Raw genomic sequence first — 17186 nt, 5'->3', positions numbered from 1 at the left:
TGAAATCTGTAAAATGTGAAGCTGCAGGGGAGGAACTCAGGCAGGAGTAACCTGTTCCATGTGAATAAGGGAGCGGTTCTTGAACACAGTTAGAAGCATGAAGTCATGTTTATTTCAGTACTTTGACAAAATACCCATAAAATTCAAAACTTCTACCATTACAAAAATAGGTCTCTACAAGTGATATTCTGTCTGCACTGCCAGTAGCAAATATTATGAGAGTCAATGTAACTTCAGTAGCCTTGCCAGAAAAAGTGCAAGTAAACTTTGCTGAATGTAGCTCAATTTAATTAATACACAAGTTTCATCTTCGCACCCTTTTGATAAATACACACTTCATAAGTTAATCATTTAAATTAGCATTCCATAAATATACATGTAATTTAACGGTGGGGAGGTTTGTTTTGGGTTTGGGGGGGTTTTGTTTGGGGATTTTTTTTGTTCAGATTTTTTTTCCCATAAAGACAAAGTGCCTACATCCATAAATCCCAGTCTCTGTGGGTGTGCCAGGATGGAACTGTATACAATCCTATAGCTGTGTTCATATTGGTCCCACAATATACACATTATACAAAAGCACAGAACACAGATTTACAGAAGGCAATCTGTTAGCATCACTGCCAGTGATGGAGATGTTGAAGGGTATTATCTTCTTATACCCAAGTGCAACTGAGTGTATGAAGTCGAACCTGTAAGATGGAGAAAAATTGTCATCAGGATTACTTGGAACTAGTATGTACATTCAGGTGAATAAGCGTGAAAGGTTTTACATGGGAAATAGAATACAGACTTTTATAGATCAAATCTTTTAAGAACAAAACTTTCCCAAATGATGGTGAAGACAAACACAGTAACTTCAAAACTCATGTTTGATAAATTTCATCCCATTTTTCTGACAATTTTCTTGATATATTCCTCTTCCATTACAAAAACTGTCATCATCTATGGGACAAATTAACTGTAACTTTTGTAATCAAAGTGGTAGGAGAAAAAATTCCTTTCCCACAACCCAGTCTTCTGGGTACATTTTTCTCTATATAACTTAAACTAGCAAGATGCCAACTGAATCCTTGCTGTGCATTTATTAGAGATCAGGAAGTAAATTGTTACAAATAATCTCAAAATCTATAATGAAAGCATGCTTGTATCTATTCTCAGAGAATGTTACAGTCTTCTTTTAAGTGAGCTTTTTGCTACAGCTCAGAAATACCTCTTGTTTAAGGCTGAAGGTTGAAATTAAGTTGTTACATATCTCAGAGAACCAGCACCCATGTGGCAGTGGGCCCTGTGCTGCCCAGAGGTGCTGGGGAGGGTGCTGAGCCCTACCTGACTGCACGCTGCCGAGCCGCTTCTGCAGTGCCTCCAGACGATGGATGTAATCTGTCAGAGCCCTTTCGGGATCGTAGTTCTGCAGCTGGGGACAGGTGAAGGAGACCGGGTTTAAATCTGCATGCATCCCATGGAGCCTAGGGGCAAAACAACACACATCATTTCAAAAAGGGAAATTTTGAGTAAAAGTATCAGCAACACAGCAGAATACTGTAGGCAGGGATAACTTATGGCCTGCATGGCCCTTAGGGTATCCATGTGGTAGCCAACACATCAAACCCATTAAACCTCCCTGCCACTTAACTGCCCAAGCCAGAGAAACCACTCTTCCCCCTGGCTGTTTCTTTCTACTGCACAGGATTTGCTGCTGCATTTTTTTGAGACAAAGACTGACCAGCAAATTCCTAGTGAGACTGCAGCAAAATCCATGGTAAATTGAAGTTTAGTTTTCTATTAAGAAGCTGGTGTCAACAAGGACACTGCCATCTTTACAGGATTCTGCCTCTTGTCATTACTCTAAATAAAAGTCAACAGTGGCTAAAATAGATTAAAGGTTTTTACCATGTAAACGGTTATGGTTATGACAAACTAAGACAGTACAAATATTGAGGTGGTTTACATGAAAATGAAACCCAAAAATTTGATACTCAGTGAAGATCTGAACTCACAACTTCATATAAGCTCATCAAAGTATGATGGCATGCATAAAAATGTTGCCCTTGATAAAAAATACCTGGTTTCACATTGAGCTTTGGCCTCAATCATGTGATGCGTAATTACACACTGAATGCCTGAGACATCATTTTTGACATATTCTAACAAAAATGTTAAATCTTGCAGTATCAAAGGTCTCAAACCTTAGCAGTAAACACTGAGGCTTTCAGTTATTTAAACACACCCTGAAAGAGAATATTAATAAAAAAACCCCAAATATACTTATGTCAAAAGTTTATAGGAGATCTAGAAGATTCTATGCCTGACCTGGATCTAGAAGAATGCCTCTGTTCTCCATAAAGATCTATGCCACCAGGAAATGAATCAGGCCGTAATTCATTACCTAGAAATACAAAAGATACAGAATATTAGAAATACAAAAAGCAGTGTCTTGAAAACTAAAAAATGTAAGACCTTTTGTACTTTACTGGGAGTCTCAGATATGAGCTTTCTTTTTGCATATCACAAAAATGGCATTTAACAAGCATAAAGCACTTTCAGACTCCCTCAAGGATAAGCAGAGGTGGCTTCACTGACGTCAGTGACAAAACTCTCACAGAGTGAGTAAAGGTTTTAGTGAAGACCTAAATAGCCACTGAATAATAAAGAAGCTTCTGATTCTCCTTAGACTCCTACAAAAAAGCAAACAAAAAGCAAACAGAAAACTCTTATTTCCCAGACTTAAACCTTTAACAAAAGAATGACAAACTTTTGTTCTAAGAAAAAGACCATGGTGCAGATCTCCTATGAAAACTCCAATGACTCAGCTAAAACTGCTTTCATGAATACACTCCATAGAGAAACCTTCCATATTTTTTTAAATCCCACCCATGATGGAGCAAAACAAAACTGAAGAGAAAGTAAATAGGTTAGTGTGTGTGTTGAGCATGAAAACTGAGAAATAGGTTAATCCAAACAATTATAGCAAAAGAACGAGGGAACAGCTCCCATTCATTCCACATAAAGGTAACACAAATTAAAACCCATCTCCATTAAGCAGTGGTGTGACTTGCAAACACCATTTTTTTAGTCATTACCTGTGTTCTGGCTAAAGACATCCCTATTGATAGTCAGGATACCAGAACCTGTAACTCTGTGCCATCGACGAACCAGGAACTTCATTCTGCATTTCAAATTAAAAACAAAACAAAAACAAAAACAACAAACAAACAGCTTCAGGATAAATTAAGTAGTCTGACAGAAGTAATCTGCTTTTTGTATTCTAGAAAGTATAAGAATTTCTTGACCAGCAAGCAAAATTAACAGATGGGCATCTAAAACCTGAGTATCAAATACAAAACATCCTTCTGTACTAAGTTGTAGTACAACTTCTCTAAAAAACTAAGAAAGACCATCATTTGCCCAAACCTGCTTTCAGTTTCACCTGTACAATTCCAGAGGTGCTGTATAGGTACAAGTGGACAGTAAATGCTTCAAACACTGAAGCTACAGCACACCAGTATTTTCAAATCATACTAAATATACTTTTTTGCTCTGTTGCAGCCCCAAAACTGCAACTGCAGAGCAGTATGAGTAAAATTCTCACAACAGGTATGTGAACCCTTCCTTGAATTTATATGACACACAAGGCTCAGAACAATAGCAAGCAGAAGTGCTTGGGGGCTCAAACCTTTGTGAAGGTTTGTTAGCAACATGGCAGTACTATGCAGTAATAAACTACTTTTTTTTTCCTCATCAATTCCTGCCCATCCTTAGTCATGTGAAATTCAAAGGACTACCTAGACTGAGAAAATTAATACCTAAATCTATATTATACTTACATGTAAGACTTTAATTTTAAAGGAAATTTAGTTGCAGAAAAAGCCTTTGTCAATAAGTGCAATCCTTAGAATCGCTCATAATGTTTTTTAATAATATGACTTTACCCAGTACATTCCATTTGTGATTATCAGATACTGAGCCCTTTTCACCTACAATCAGACTGCTTATTCCTATTACAAAATTTACCTACACTCTGCTTACCTTGTCACCCTACAAGTATCTACTATATTCATGACTACCAAAAACACACCATTTAAACAGGATGGAATTATGAGAATTTCTAGATTTCACTAGGGAGCTAGAAAAGTATTATATTAACCAGCACAGTCATATCTGTTTGAACTGTAACTTCTTCCAGGTTACCTCGAAATTGCAATGGACACTCTGACTGCAGAGCGAAATCGTGTGAATCCCTTTGAATGATGTGTGATAATTTCAAGGTCTGTGTAGGAAGGCTGTCCCCCCATCCGTGCTATGAGGGCCAGCGTGGCTTCTTCACACTCCTGGAATCCTCCTAGTAACAGCAGCAAATATTTTTTCTGATATATAAGAGCTTTCCGAAAGCTCTCTGCTCGTAGGTATTTGCCATAAATTCTCTGCAACAGGAGAAAAAGACAAAAAACCCCATAAGGTCCAAGAATCACAACAGTTCCAAGACTTTTGACATCGTTACTTCCATAGCATTTCTGTGATTATTCATTTCTCACTACCATGGAGAAGACTGTGCCGCTGCTCACACTTGTTGAATGCAACTTTATATATTGAGGATCACCTAAACAGCAAGAAATAGAGAACACACAAAAGGACAACATAGGTGTCCATGTCATTCTTGGAGAGAAAAAATAATAGTCAGGTACCTGAGGATGAAAATTTAAAGACTGAATTAGTATCTTTTTACTAAGAATAAAGCAGAGTGAACACAATGAAAAATAAGCCCAAATCAAAAATTTTAAAGCAGCTGTAGTTAGTATGTGGGAAAAAATATCTTCTTACCCTTAAAACAGCATTTTCAGTATCTGATCCCAGTTCTCTGAGGAAAGCCTCACTCCTGAGCTCTGCTCTCAGCTTGGAGAGTTCTGCATCAGCTTGTTTCAAAGATTTCTGCAGCGATAGCTTTTCTCTATTCCAATTTTCCTTCTCAGAAGCAACAAGAGTATCAATATTAACTCCAACATCTGCTGAGTGCCTAGAAGACTGAAGACAAAGGAAACTGAATTTGAATGACATAACAAGAGTATCAATATTAACTCCAACATCTGCTGAGTGCCTAGAAGACTGAAGACAAAGGAAACTGAATTTGAATGACATAATTTGGAGAAGCTTAGGCCATGTCATTCTAGCCATTGGTTTGGTGGAGAGCTCATAAAATTAACAAGAAAAACTATACAATGCTTGGATCTGAGGCCACCCTTGCACTCTGACACCTCAATAACAGTGACTTTAGGAGCCCAAAGTCCCAGAAAAATACAGCTTCTCTAAAAAAAGAATCCCCTCAAGTCCCCTCATGAATCCTAGCTTCATGATCTTGAAGCCTATCTGGACCTATCTGGATCTGATATCATGGTGATGAGATAGAGATAAAAAAGAAAGGCACAAAACATTTAAAATAAAAAAGTAGTTAACAAAAAGAAGCTGGGTAAAATCACAAGGTTTTACACTTAACAGAGTGAGCTGACACACTCATAACTCACATCAATTTACTCTGTAGAGGGAAGGCAAGAAAGACAAATAACTTGATCACTCTCAACTGGGTGACTAGGACAAGAAATTAGGCTTTTATGTCTGTATACATAACTCAGTAGATCAGTATCACCAAGGACATACATAGTCTGCAGAAGGCTGTCTGTGCTGGTATCTTCTCAGTTCTTCCTCCAGTTTCATAACAGCATTTCTCAAATTATTCTTCTCTTCACTCAGTCTGCTGACAAAGCCTGTCAGCTCTGCATTTTGCCTGAGCAGCCTCTCAGTCAGGGAGCTGGATGGAGTCCCTGGTGGCAGCACCATCTTCAGCTACAAGGAAGAAAGAAAACCAAACTCAACTTCTATTAGGTCCAGATTGCCAATTGGGAAATAACTGGCTTACAGTGAAAAACATTTATAGATAATGACAATAGCTTTGTATCAACTTCATATAAAAAACTTCAGCATCCACGTAAACTACAAATCACAGTGACTTTCTTGTCTATACTTACTCTATACATTACAACAGAGTATTTTTATACAAGCTCAATTTGCAAAGTTTTCTACTATGTTTATGTTTATCTAACTTAGAGGAAAAGAAAAAAAGCTTTTTTCAAGTTACATTGAAAATCCTTGCTTAAAATATAGGGACCAAATCAAGCTCACTTAAAAATCAAATATTGCCGAATTCTTTGCAACAGATTACCTAATGTCATTTCTTTTACACAGGTGCATGCCACTCAATTGTCAGTGGCCTTTCATTTACTTAAACAAGGCAGTTTAAGTAAACGTGTTGTGTCAACACAATACAGTAAATACTAAATGTTGATTTTAATATCACAAAGTACTGAGTAAAGTTTCCTCAGTTACAGGATTACTGCTGAAAGGAAAATATCTTAAAGAAAAAGTCATGAGATGCAGAAATTTAAAATGAAACTGCCAAAGTTTTGGTTTCAAAGTTGAAAAATTACTTTTAAGGTATTACAAATAGTAAAAAACAAAAGGAAAGTGGTTTTTATACTTTACAAACTCCAGTCAGAATACTCACTGGAATCTTCCCCTATAAAGCCCTGAGTAAGTACAGCCCTATAAGCTCCTTGCAGTTTCTGCTCACAGCTCTTCATCTTAACTCTCCCATCAAAGTTACAGCATTGACTCTCACCTCTTCCAGACTGGACAATCCAGGCAGTATTTTCAGTTCTGAAATAACTTCTTCAATAGCATTTTGTACTGAAACGAAGTCCTGATCATCTGCTGTTTCAAACTGCAATCTGAAACAAAAGGGGTTTCAACAGCAGATCAACTCTGACATCACAAGCCAGACTAAGAACTTTTGTGGATACCTATGCACTGGATCTACAGCAAGTCATTTCAGCAGTACTGGAGACAGGGCAATGTTTTCAAGACTGCTAAGTGACTCTAAACAAAATTGTCTTGATTTAAAAAAAAAAGTGTACAGAACAGGTTCCACTCATTTGTAGACAGGGATATTCCACAGAAAGCACATTTAAAATAGTGGTTTTGCTTCCCACAAATCTGTTGAATCTGTGTGATCAAAATCCTAGGGTATTTCCCAGATACACTACATTCTTGCTTTGCCCAAATGTTTCAGAAGGAATGTTTAATATTAAATGACCATCACAGCAAAATAAAAACAGATGCAAACCTCCCACGGACCTGGTGCCATGGTACTTTTTAGCCTTATGGAGATAGTAACCTTCCAGAAATAAGAATCAAGATCAGTTTCATTTGACCATAATTATTTTTTCCTCAAGGAGGGTGATTCAGAACAATAATCCCTATATTCATCTCCTTAGGCATGATGAATTATTTAATTACTATTTTAAATTCATCTACCTATACCATACCCAGATAAATCTTATCACTTTTCAGAGGAAAAAAAGACTATTTTGCTGTGCCTTAGAAGGGACCCTATGAAAACATATAGGATTTACAGCAGCACTTGATACTGGTCCAGGTCCTATATTTTGATCTTCCATCAGTACATCTCAAGTAACAGCATACACAATAAAACTAACAACCCCAAACTCAATTAAATCCTGCAGTCTGTGAATTAGTTTTCAAACCCAACATATTAGCTTGCTGGCTGCTATTTACTAAACTAAATGGCTGAAGACTGGTCTAACCTGCTAGCAGCTTTCCAAGCCAACTGCTTCAGCTTTGGAGATGTATTTTGTAGCTTTTGTCTGACTTTTTCAAGAATTTCAGTAGCAGCAGAGAGATCTCCTGTCAGTGTGCGGTAAGTCAACTCATTTGTCTCAGCTCCTTCCATTTTTTGCTGGAGAACCCAATTTCTTGTTCTGTCATTGGGTGTATCCCAGGTAGTCTGGAAAGAAATAGGTATTTTTTACATATATATATAGTATGTGATCCAGTGCTGTAAAATGAAAACATATGCTTCTGAAACACACTCAGAAACTGAAGAACAAATAATTCTGACAGAGAAAGAAATTTAATGTGGCTACAACACTGCTGTAATGTAGCACTAAACTATCATTCATGAAAGGTCCAGTGTCTTTCTGTACTAAGAACTAGTAATCATGGAGCTACAGTGTGAATCCAGTCAAAAAACTCAGCAGGATGTCACAAAGCATTTTTGTTTCTTCCATCAGCAGCTCCTTTACCAGTTGTGCAAGGAATTGAGCAATGGGACCTATGTGTTTTTGTAACCAATTTATAGTCACAAGAGCAAGGGCTGAAAGAAGCCACCATGGTCATGGAGGTCAGTCCAGTCCCAGGCAACCACACTACATGCTACCACAAGCAAAACAATGCACTGAAGAGGTATTCCTAGGTAACAGCCTCCCAACACTGCCATGGAAGAACTGCCATCCCTCACAAAGAAACCTGAGTCCATGGATCTGCCTTTGGCTGTTTGCCCTACAGCATGGTACCAAAGGAAAAAAGTCAGTGTTGCCAATGTCACAGGAAACAGCAGGAGATTCATTATTTGAAATTCTAGGCAGATCCTGGAAAGCAGATCAGACTATCTGCTGATGAGGAAGGGGAAAAACCCCAACAGCTGCTGCTAACCTGATCCAAGGGAAGACTCTTTGCTGACCACAGTGCTGGCAGTTCCCTCTGGGCAGAGGAACAAGTGCACAAAATGAGCATGGCAGGAAGGCTGCTGCTGCCACAATTACCAATACACTCAACATCCTGCCTCTAGCTGTGGGTAGTTTCCAATGCTTCAGAAGATAAAAACCAGTAGCTGAAGTAGATGAAAACAAATTTCCTTCCTGGCTTCACATACAAATAACTGGTAAAACAAATGATGTCAGGATGGGCAAAAACATAGCAAAGAGGCAAGCAAGTCTCTCATCAGTCCTCTCTGCGACTACCCACAAATCACTCACCCAGCAACATTTACCTCTTACAGACAAGCTTCTAAAAATGTTCTAAAAGTAATTTTAAAATAATTTAAAAACTCTCCTAATCTTTTATGGCTGTAAAGAACTTAGAGGCAACAGAGATAGCACTTTCACCCATCTAAAAATTAGGATAATTCTTAAATTGATTTTTACCTTGATTTCTTTCTTCTATTTTGTTTGCTAACATAGACATATTCAGACATATGCCTGTTAGATTGCTTACTCATTTATTTATTGAAGCTGTTGGAAGATCACTTATAATATTTCAAAGACTCCTTGCAGTTTATTAACTAAAGGTTAAGGGCAGTGAACTGGGGTATTCCTGAGTAGGAATAGCTCATTCCTGCAACTGGTTGCAAGGAATGTTCTTCTCCTGTACTGAGATACAAAGTGGGTGTATACGCCCAGATACATTTCTCCTGCTTGTGCTCCTCCTTGTACACTTCTATGCTCCTCCTTATATACTTCTGTAACTTCACTCTCAGGAGGAAGCATGTGAATAGTTTTAGGAAGCAAACTGGAATGCTTTCCCTTTTGCATTCTCTGGTGCCTATGTTCTGTAATCTGCAGGCTATTTTATAGATTGAGTCAAGGCACAGTGACACATAAGCGAGCAAAAGAATTAAAGCGAAATTGCATATTTCAATATTACACATTACTTTCAATCCTACTGTACCTCATTTGGGTTGTGGCTTGGTGTCCTTTTGGCTTCCTTTCTTCCTTCATCCTCCTGCTCTTTTTTCTGTAGTTCTTGGATTATTTCCTGTAACTTCTTTGTTTCATTATCTAATTTATGAACTTCTTGCTTCTTTTCTCCAAGTTGCCACTGAAGGTCTTCTACTTTGGTCTCCAGTTCATGGAGTTTCTTTTGTATTATTATGTTAGCATCTTGTTCTGCTTGTAATGCTTGCCTGTGAATCTGCCTTTCTTTTTCCATTTGCTGTCTCACTTGCACAGATTCCAGTTTATACTTCTCCATCTCACTTACTAAGTCCACTATACGGTCATGCTTTTCATCCATTTGCTTCTGTAGCTCTTTAAGCAATTCCTCAGATGGATTAGGTGTTCCAGCTTGTCCCTTATCTTCAGCACTTTGAAGCTGAGCACATAGCTCTTTTTCCCTTTCTAGGGCACTGCTTATTTCGAGAGCTCGAACCTTCTCTGATTCAAGAAGCACCTGCAACTCCGAATTACGGCCCCGCTCACGTGACAGCTGGGCAGCACTGAGTGCTTCTTGGGATTCAATTCTCTGTTGAAGATCACTTGACAGCTGTTTCTCTTGCTCCAGAAGTTTACTTAACTCTAAGTTCTTTTGTTTTTGATCTTCAAGAGAAAACTTTAAGTCCTTTCAAAAGAAAACATAAGAATTTATCAAAGCCATTTGTGCATACTTTCCATTATCTTCTGCAAATTGCAAATACGTTACCTCTACACACGCTGCTTTTAAACAGGTTTTGCTATTCCCAAATAATGCAACAATATTCTGAATGCTGCAGTTACATCTGATACTAAAATACATCAAAGATGTCTTTATTCTTAAATCAGATTATTTCATAAAAGTATCTTTTTAACACATACTTTATAGTGAGATACAAACAACTGTAGTTCTGATGACAGCCAGCTGTTTTTACTTTCTAAAACTGTGAAAATGATTTTTCAACTTTGGATTTCATGATGTAACTAAATCGATGCTGTTGAAGTTATTGCTCTTTTGTCTTGTACCAGGATACCTGCTCTCCCTTTCACTGTATCAAATATTGCAGAGGTACCAAAGAAGATATTAATGAAACATTTTCTCCTAAGTAACTCCCTAGTTTGCTTTTCATGACGTGAAACTGCAGACTTTTTAAATGGTGACAAACAATATGTCTCCTTAAATCATATTCTTAAATACTATATTTTATGAGTTAGGCTGTGGTGGGGGCTGAGTGTACCAGCATACCAGCAGTGCCCTGTCCCACTGAATAACTTAGAGCCATTTTAGAATCTTCTAATCTTGGGCCTGAAAAGCACAGTAAACTTCCTACTGATTTAAATGTAATGTGCATCAGGCCTTTTTCATACTTTGCCACACAGCTTCTATATATTTTTCTTCAGTTCTAGATGATATGACAGTTGAAGTCAGAACAATGAAGCATGCACTGGACAAAAAAAAGTAAGCTGAGATAAAATGTTAAGCAAAAGAATATTTTCACGCTCCTTGATGTCCCAGGCCACTTGGGATTATGGAATACCTCAAGCTCTTCTCTTCCTCTTTCCTCACTGCGTTCCATTTTAGCTTTTTCTTTTTCCAAAGCCCACTGTAGCTCTCTTGATTTTTTCTGTTCATTGGCCATCGTATCCTTGAGAATATCTAGTTCAGCTGCTTTTTCTTTAACTTCAGTCCTAAAAGAGAAATGGGCAAACTTTACATGAGGCAATGGATCTAATACTATCATGAAATAGTCAGTTAATTGGTATTTATTCCATCCTGTGCACTGAAAACACTGCTAGTCTAGTAGAGTAACAGTGAAAAGCCTATTAGAAAGACAAGACTAACTCAAATCCAAAAGAGTTGCATAGTTCAAGAACTACAACAAGTGTGTTCATCCTGCTACCTTTGTAGCTGCCACTTGTGGGGGCCCAGAGGCAGTTAGTGTTCAACCTTATCCAGTCACGGGCCAAAATCTTAAAGAATACCATGGAAATGCTTCTTGCTGCCATGTTTCTCAAGGGAAAAAAATGTATTAGGGAAAAGGAAAAATCTACGACTGGAATTTTCATTTTTTTACAAATCAATTTTGCATCTGTTTGCAGAAAAAACTTGCTCCTGATGGTCTGTAAAGGGTATAAAGTAATATTTGAAGTAATCCCAATGTAAACTCCACCTTAATTTGTTATCTCTGAGCTGAACATTAAGATATTGTCTGTGGGTGCATCCCTCAGGCTCAGGCACAAATAATAATGGCTTTCTTAAGTGCCAAATCTGTGGCTTCTGCTATCAACCATGTCAAAGCAACATTTAAGAGTATTTCATATGGAAGCACTTGCTAAGTTACCATAACTTTGCAATTTTTTTCTCCATGTTCCTGGGAGATTAAAAAATCTAATAAATATGATCTATTTATTAGCTTGTATACAGTAGTCTAATGTGACAAAGTTTAAAAAGGAACTTGATAATTAATAAAGTATTAAGCTATGAATTGGAATACACTTTTTGTCAAATATAAAAAGTCTATTTTTGTCAGGTAGGTTTTACAGAAATACTGAGAAGCAATTATAGTACATGAGATCAAGCCCTTTAAAAAAATCAATATTATGGTTTCAGATTAGGAAAGATAATCTTCACTGTCAACACAGACAGCTTCGCACTGAAAGCCACACCTGATAGTTTCTAGGTCCTTGAAGTGCTTGTGCTGTGCTTTAAGGGTTGCTTCAAGCTCTAGTTTGGCTTGTGCAAGTTCATTCTTCAGCTCTGAACCCATCATTCTCTCTGAATTCAGCTGCTCCTGAAGCTCTGCTGCTCGGTCCTTCATACTCCGGAGCTCCACTTGCATCTCCAGAATCTGCAACTGCTTCTGCTGCATATTATACTCCAGCATTTCTAATGGGAGCACATTCACATGGAAATTACTTCATGAAAAAAACAGTTTTGGGTAAAGCTTCTCCTAGCCAAAGCATGACCACAAAGCTATTATTAAGAGTGATATTTTAAAATAATATTTTCTTTCAGTAGCACAATAAAAGTAAACCCATGACTTTTATACTTGAATACCTTTTGTACTTTGAATAAATCACTTCAACTTCTGTATTTCTTACAGGCTATATGATGTGTGCAACTATATCAATATGCATCATCTGCATATGATAATGATTAACACAATTTAAGTTAGTTATATTACATATGTATACTTGTCACCTAATATTTGTAACTAAACACTGACAACAAGCTTTACTTAATACCTGTTCTCTGAACCTTTTATTCTTCATTCTAATTGCTTCTTAGTTTCTGCATTATGACTGACTATCCAACTTAGATAACTTCCAAGCTGCTGAACCTAAACAGTGAAGCATATACATGGAAAATAACCTTAAAATTCAAGCTGGATTTTTACAGCAGTTGAAGATAACTTAGTATTACTTTCAGTTTGATACAAGTCATAAGAACGCAGATTATATCTTAAGTTTTGCAAAAGGAGTCAAATAAGATTGAAGAAGATGAAAAGTATGCGTGTTCAGAATACACATATCAAAATCAGAGAACAAAGAAAGTCACCATTTTTGTCACTTACAACATTATGAGTACTGCCTTGAAAGCATTTGGAAACAGACATAAATTACCACAGAAGTCACCTTGGCTTTTGGAATCAATCTCTTGTTCTCTCTTGGGGTTACTTTTCTTACTGTTCATCTGAGCATGTAATACTTGAATCTCCATCAACAAACTTCTTCTGTCTGCATTCTGAAGACTGTCCATTGCTGCTCTCTGGTTAGTAGCCTATTAGCATTAGAAACATTTCAAAGTAAAACTCCAGATTTTATGAGAATAACTATGGTGTTGACATCACATTTATTTATATATTCATAGTCCACATATATTCAAAACATTTTCAATGAAGTCAGTATTACAATATTTGGAAAAACTGCTTGTTATTTTTTAGTTCTCTTCTAGGCATCAAAATTAGAGACTGAAAAGAGCTATCACTTTTCTGGCAAACTGCAATTTTCTAGCTAATCCTTCCATGTTCCAGAGGAGATAACTTACTTCTATCTGTCCCATAGCAGCCTTGTCACTTTCTCTTCTCACAAATTATTTTGTATAAACAAGCTACCATTTCTCTTAGACAGTGTAACATAATTCTAATTAACTTAACAACATCAAGCTCAGGACAACTGTATTTAATTCAAATTGAACTCTGAAGTCTGTATATATTCTGTAACGTGTGCACCCAAAACTTTCTTTCCCATGCCACATAATTTTTCTTTCAAAAGACACCAGTTCATTCTGCAAGTCTGACTTTTTTCATCCTTAGACTTTCAAAACTACCATTAATACATATATTTATAATGTATTTATAAATTTGAAATTAAAATCTAATGTAGACACTTTGACTACAGTATGGTTTATATTACCTGCTCTTGTAGTCTGTGCTCTAACTGATTCATCAACATCACTGCATCTCTTGTGCCCATTTCTGCAAGTTCAGTTTGAAATGCAGCAAGGAGAACATTTTGTTCCCTCACAAAAAGCTGTTGAATGGCATACAGAAGTTCTCCTCGCCAGTCTGACACACCTTCAGGAGATTCAGTACTTGCATAGATCTGCAGTGGTAAAAAAACAATTTAAAGAGCCAAATTGAAAGATTATATCACTATAATTTGTAAGTAGAGTGTGTGTTTTCACTGAAATATTTTGCTTTTCTTAGTAATTATGTAAATTTCATCCATCCAAATGGATGCATTTACTGTACACATTACAAATTTTTCTGCATTCACAAATCATAAACTTTTAGCTTTTTTTACAATGGTGGCAATTTAGTTTTTTGTAACTGAAAACTTAGCCCTGTGCAGTTACTACTGAGGTTACTATATCACATTATTCTTTTAATTGTTCATATATTGCACATCTCTCCCTAGGCTCTCACAGAGCTATGTGGTATTCTGCAGATATTGTGTATGAAAAAGATTTAATTTTAAATGACACAAAGTTCATCTGCCCACTTTACATGCTAAAGGAAATGATGTAATAGAAACTACCTGCATATATCCAAGAGTCTAACTGGGGTAATTTAACAAGCAAAAGTTTTAACATATTACTGATTAACAACCCAATAAATTACAGCATTAAAAAAATTTTGTTTAAATTGCTACAGGAACATGTTTCAAAATAAAATTATTCTTACGTGAACCTATACAGTCAAAAGTTATCAATGCACAGAAGAACAAATATATGCTGTAATAGCATGAAGTACAATATGGAATTTTATGGCATAATTTAAGAAATATTTTGCCTAGTAAAAGAATATTTAAGCATCTAAACTTGAACAGTGAATGTATCTTAGAAGGTCATAATAAATTATTTTTTATTCAGATAGAATCATACAATATTATTTATACCTCAGCTTCTCTATAAACTTGCATTTTTGTAATTAGATCTTTCAAAGATGAGATGGTGCTTAGGAAAGCTTTTCTTTCTTCTAGCCAAGATTCTGGCTCTTGCTTATGAGCTGAAAGATCTTTTTCACTATATGGAAATTCAGTGAGAGACAGGACCTGTATGCCTTCATGATGGACTGCTCTCAGCAAGCCCTAAAATAAAAGCAACAAGAAATCAGTAATGCCAGTAATAACAGCATATAATAATAACAACAACAATAATAATTGCAATCTTATTTCATATGTATTGGAAAACTGGTACTTCTAATTTGATCAGCATAAGGAAACTATGCTTCCTCATATCAAGGACAGAAGTGTAACCCAGTCCTTTATATATGTCACACAGAAACTTATTAAATACTGGTATTTTTCACCAGTTTCAAATAAAGTTTTCCAGTGTACATCTGTCAAATCGACTTTTTATTTTTTAAAATAGCTACTAATGGAAACCGACATTTTCAAAACAGTCCTGGGAAGCTTCCAGGTGAGCTTTGCCATTCACTTTTTGAAATTATTATGAAGCTAGGGATTTGTTACAAAATGATTGAAAAAGAATGTAATTAAAGCATTATGCCCTTACTGTTTATGATAAACAGCTTTGCTTTCATACATAGCTATAAAAATAGAATCTATAAAATTGTGTAATATATGATCATGACATTATTGTTAATATAACAAAATTGCAATAAATTATAACTAGTTCTCTTTCTCATAATCATAACTAAGAACAAGCCTAGAGATATAAAACTCATATTTAGCCTAATTTAAAATGCAAAAATGCACATCACTGTGAGAAAGTGTATTAAAATAGTCAACACTAAAACTTATCTAAATGGCTCTGTTATCAATGATCAGGCAGAAGCTAATCTCAAATTTCAGTAGTATCATTCTTGTCCTTAAAAAAAAAAGAGTCTATTTTACCTTAATTTTTTTTGGAAGTAAATCTGTTGAAGTTTCACCTTCATCTATTCCTTCAGATATTGTGTCAGATCCTTGGGTCTGAGCAAGATACATTCCTTGACTCCAGTCTGAACTGGAGTCTAAAATAAAAGGAGAGAGAAACATGAAAGTTGGATTACTGTGAAGCTTTGAAGAACAGGCATCAAAAAAGCATTTTTTATCTGTTGTTTTAACAGGTAGTTGCATGTCACTAAGGGTTCATTCTAAGTCCGGAGACTACCTGTTTTATAGTTTTTCTTTTTCAGTTTCAAAGAAGTAACAGTAACACTAAACTAAGAAATAAAACCACAACCAAACTTAAAAATTCTTATTTAGTTTTACAAGACAAACAACTACTTGCATAAACACTTGTGCCAAATGACCCACTCTTAATAAGTTTAGAATTGCCTATGTAAAGGAGCCTATGTAATTTTATTACACTTGGAGAAGTCAATCCCTGTCACTATCTTCCACTGCTAGGGAGCTGTAGCTTTAAATGCTGTCAGGAGATGATGAAGAGATAATGTAATATCTAAGAAGGATACAGAAACTCCAATGGAAAGGAAAATAATTAGCATCTGATGCCTCAACTAAAACCCATCTCTGCTCCAGATATTTTTATTTTTATCAAATTAACAGACATGTCATGCCCAGAACCATTTGCAACATACTTCTGCTTCAATCTGGGCAGTAGCTGTTTTGATTTCTTAGAACACAAACTTTTTAACATTAAACTTAATATCAAAAAATCAGATTTAATTTATAATGCTGTCTGAAATCTGTAAAAACAAATTTCTTACCACTAGAACCTCCATCTCTAGCTTGATGTGGTGGAGAATGTGCTAATCCAGGAACTGGGATTCTCTGTATTTAGAAAAGAAAACAATCAAGTCGTTAACCCCTCATCCACTCTCAGTAAGGAAGAAACTTTTAAGGAGCATGAACTGATGTGAACCCCTTTGTTCTAATTCCCCTGCAATCAAAGTAATAAACAGAGTATAATAAATAAATGAATACGAGAGAGATGGCATTCCACAGGGTGACCGACATTTCACAGAGCAGGCCAGGTTCAAGGCAGAAGCATAAGGAAACACCTGACAGCAGAGCACACATGCAAATGCTGAGAAAGGGGTTCACAAACTCTCCCAGGGCCATGGAAACATTAGAACACTTTTAAGTTTTTTACTGAGCATGTGTTGGTCCACATTTTACAGA

General features: G+C 36.3%; 1 protein-coding gene across 11 annotated transcripts in view; it reads right to left on the bottom strand.

The window, feature by feature from the left end:
- Positions 1 to 89: 89 nt before the first annotated feature.
- Positions 90 to 17186, bottom strand: part of AKAP9 (A-kinase anchoring protein 9) — a 105238-nt gene continuing 88141 nt past the window's right edge. For all 11 annotated transcript variants that reach the window (XM_030264660.4, XM_030264665.4, XM_030264662.4 and 8 more), the window contains 17 exons: positions 16772 to 16835; positions 15954 to 16072; positions 14994 to 15185; positions 14010 to 14198; positions 13230 to 13374; positions 12261 to 12480; positions 11132 to 11282; positions 9574 to 10242; positions 7653 to 7852; positions 6668 to 6776; positions 5650 to 5835; positions 4819 to 5019; positions 4189 to 4421; positions 3081 to 3166; positions 2311 to 2386; positions 1327 to 1466; positions 90 to 689 (listed from right to left, as the gene is read on the bottom strand). In XM_030264660.4, the coding sequence (XP_030120520.4) occupies positions 646 to 689; positions 1327 to 1466; positions 2311 to 2386; positions 3081 to 3166; positions 4189 to 4421; positions 4819 to 5019; positions 5650 to 5835; positions 6668 to 6776; positions 7653 to 7852; positions 9574 to 10242; positions 11132 to 11282; positions 12261 to 12480; positions 13230 to 13374; positions 14010 to 14198; positions 14994 to 15185; positions 15954 to 16072; positions 16772 to 16835 (3024 nt within the window). In that variant the 3' untranslated portion in view covers positions 90 to 645. The remainder of the gene's footprint in view (positions 690 to 1326; positions 1467 to 2310; positions 2387 to 3080; positions 3167 to 4188; positions 4422 to 4818; positions 5020 to 5649; positions 5836 to 6667; positions 6777 to 7652; positions 7853 to 9573; positions 10243 to 11131; positions 11283 to 12260; positions 12481 to 13229; positions 13375 to 14009; positions 14199 to 14993; positions 15186 to 15953; positions 16073 to 16771; positions 16836 to 17186) is intronic.

Source organism: Taeniopygia guttata, chromosome 2 (assembly GCF_048771995.1).
Source record: "Taeniopygia guttata chromosome 2, bTaeGut7.mat, whole genome shotgun sequence".
In the NCBI taxonomy this organism is placed as follows: domain Eukaryota; kingdom Metazoa; phylum Chordata; class Aves; order Passeriformes; family Estrildidae; genus Taeniopygia; species Taeniopygia guttata.
The sequence above is the reverse complement of the archived record's forward strand: the minus strand, read 5'-3'. Positions and strand labels throughout refer to the sequence as shown.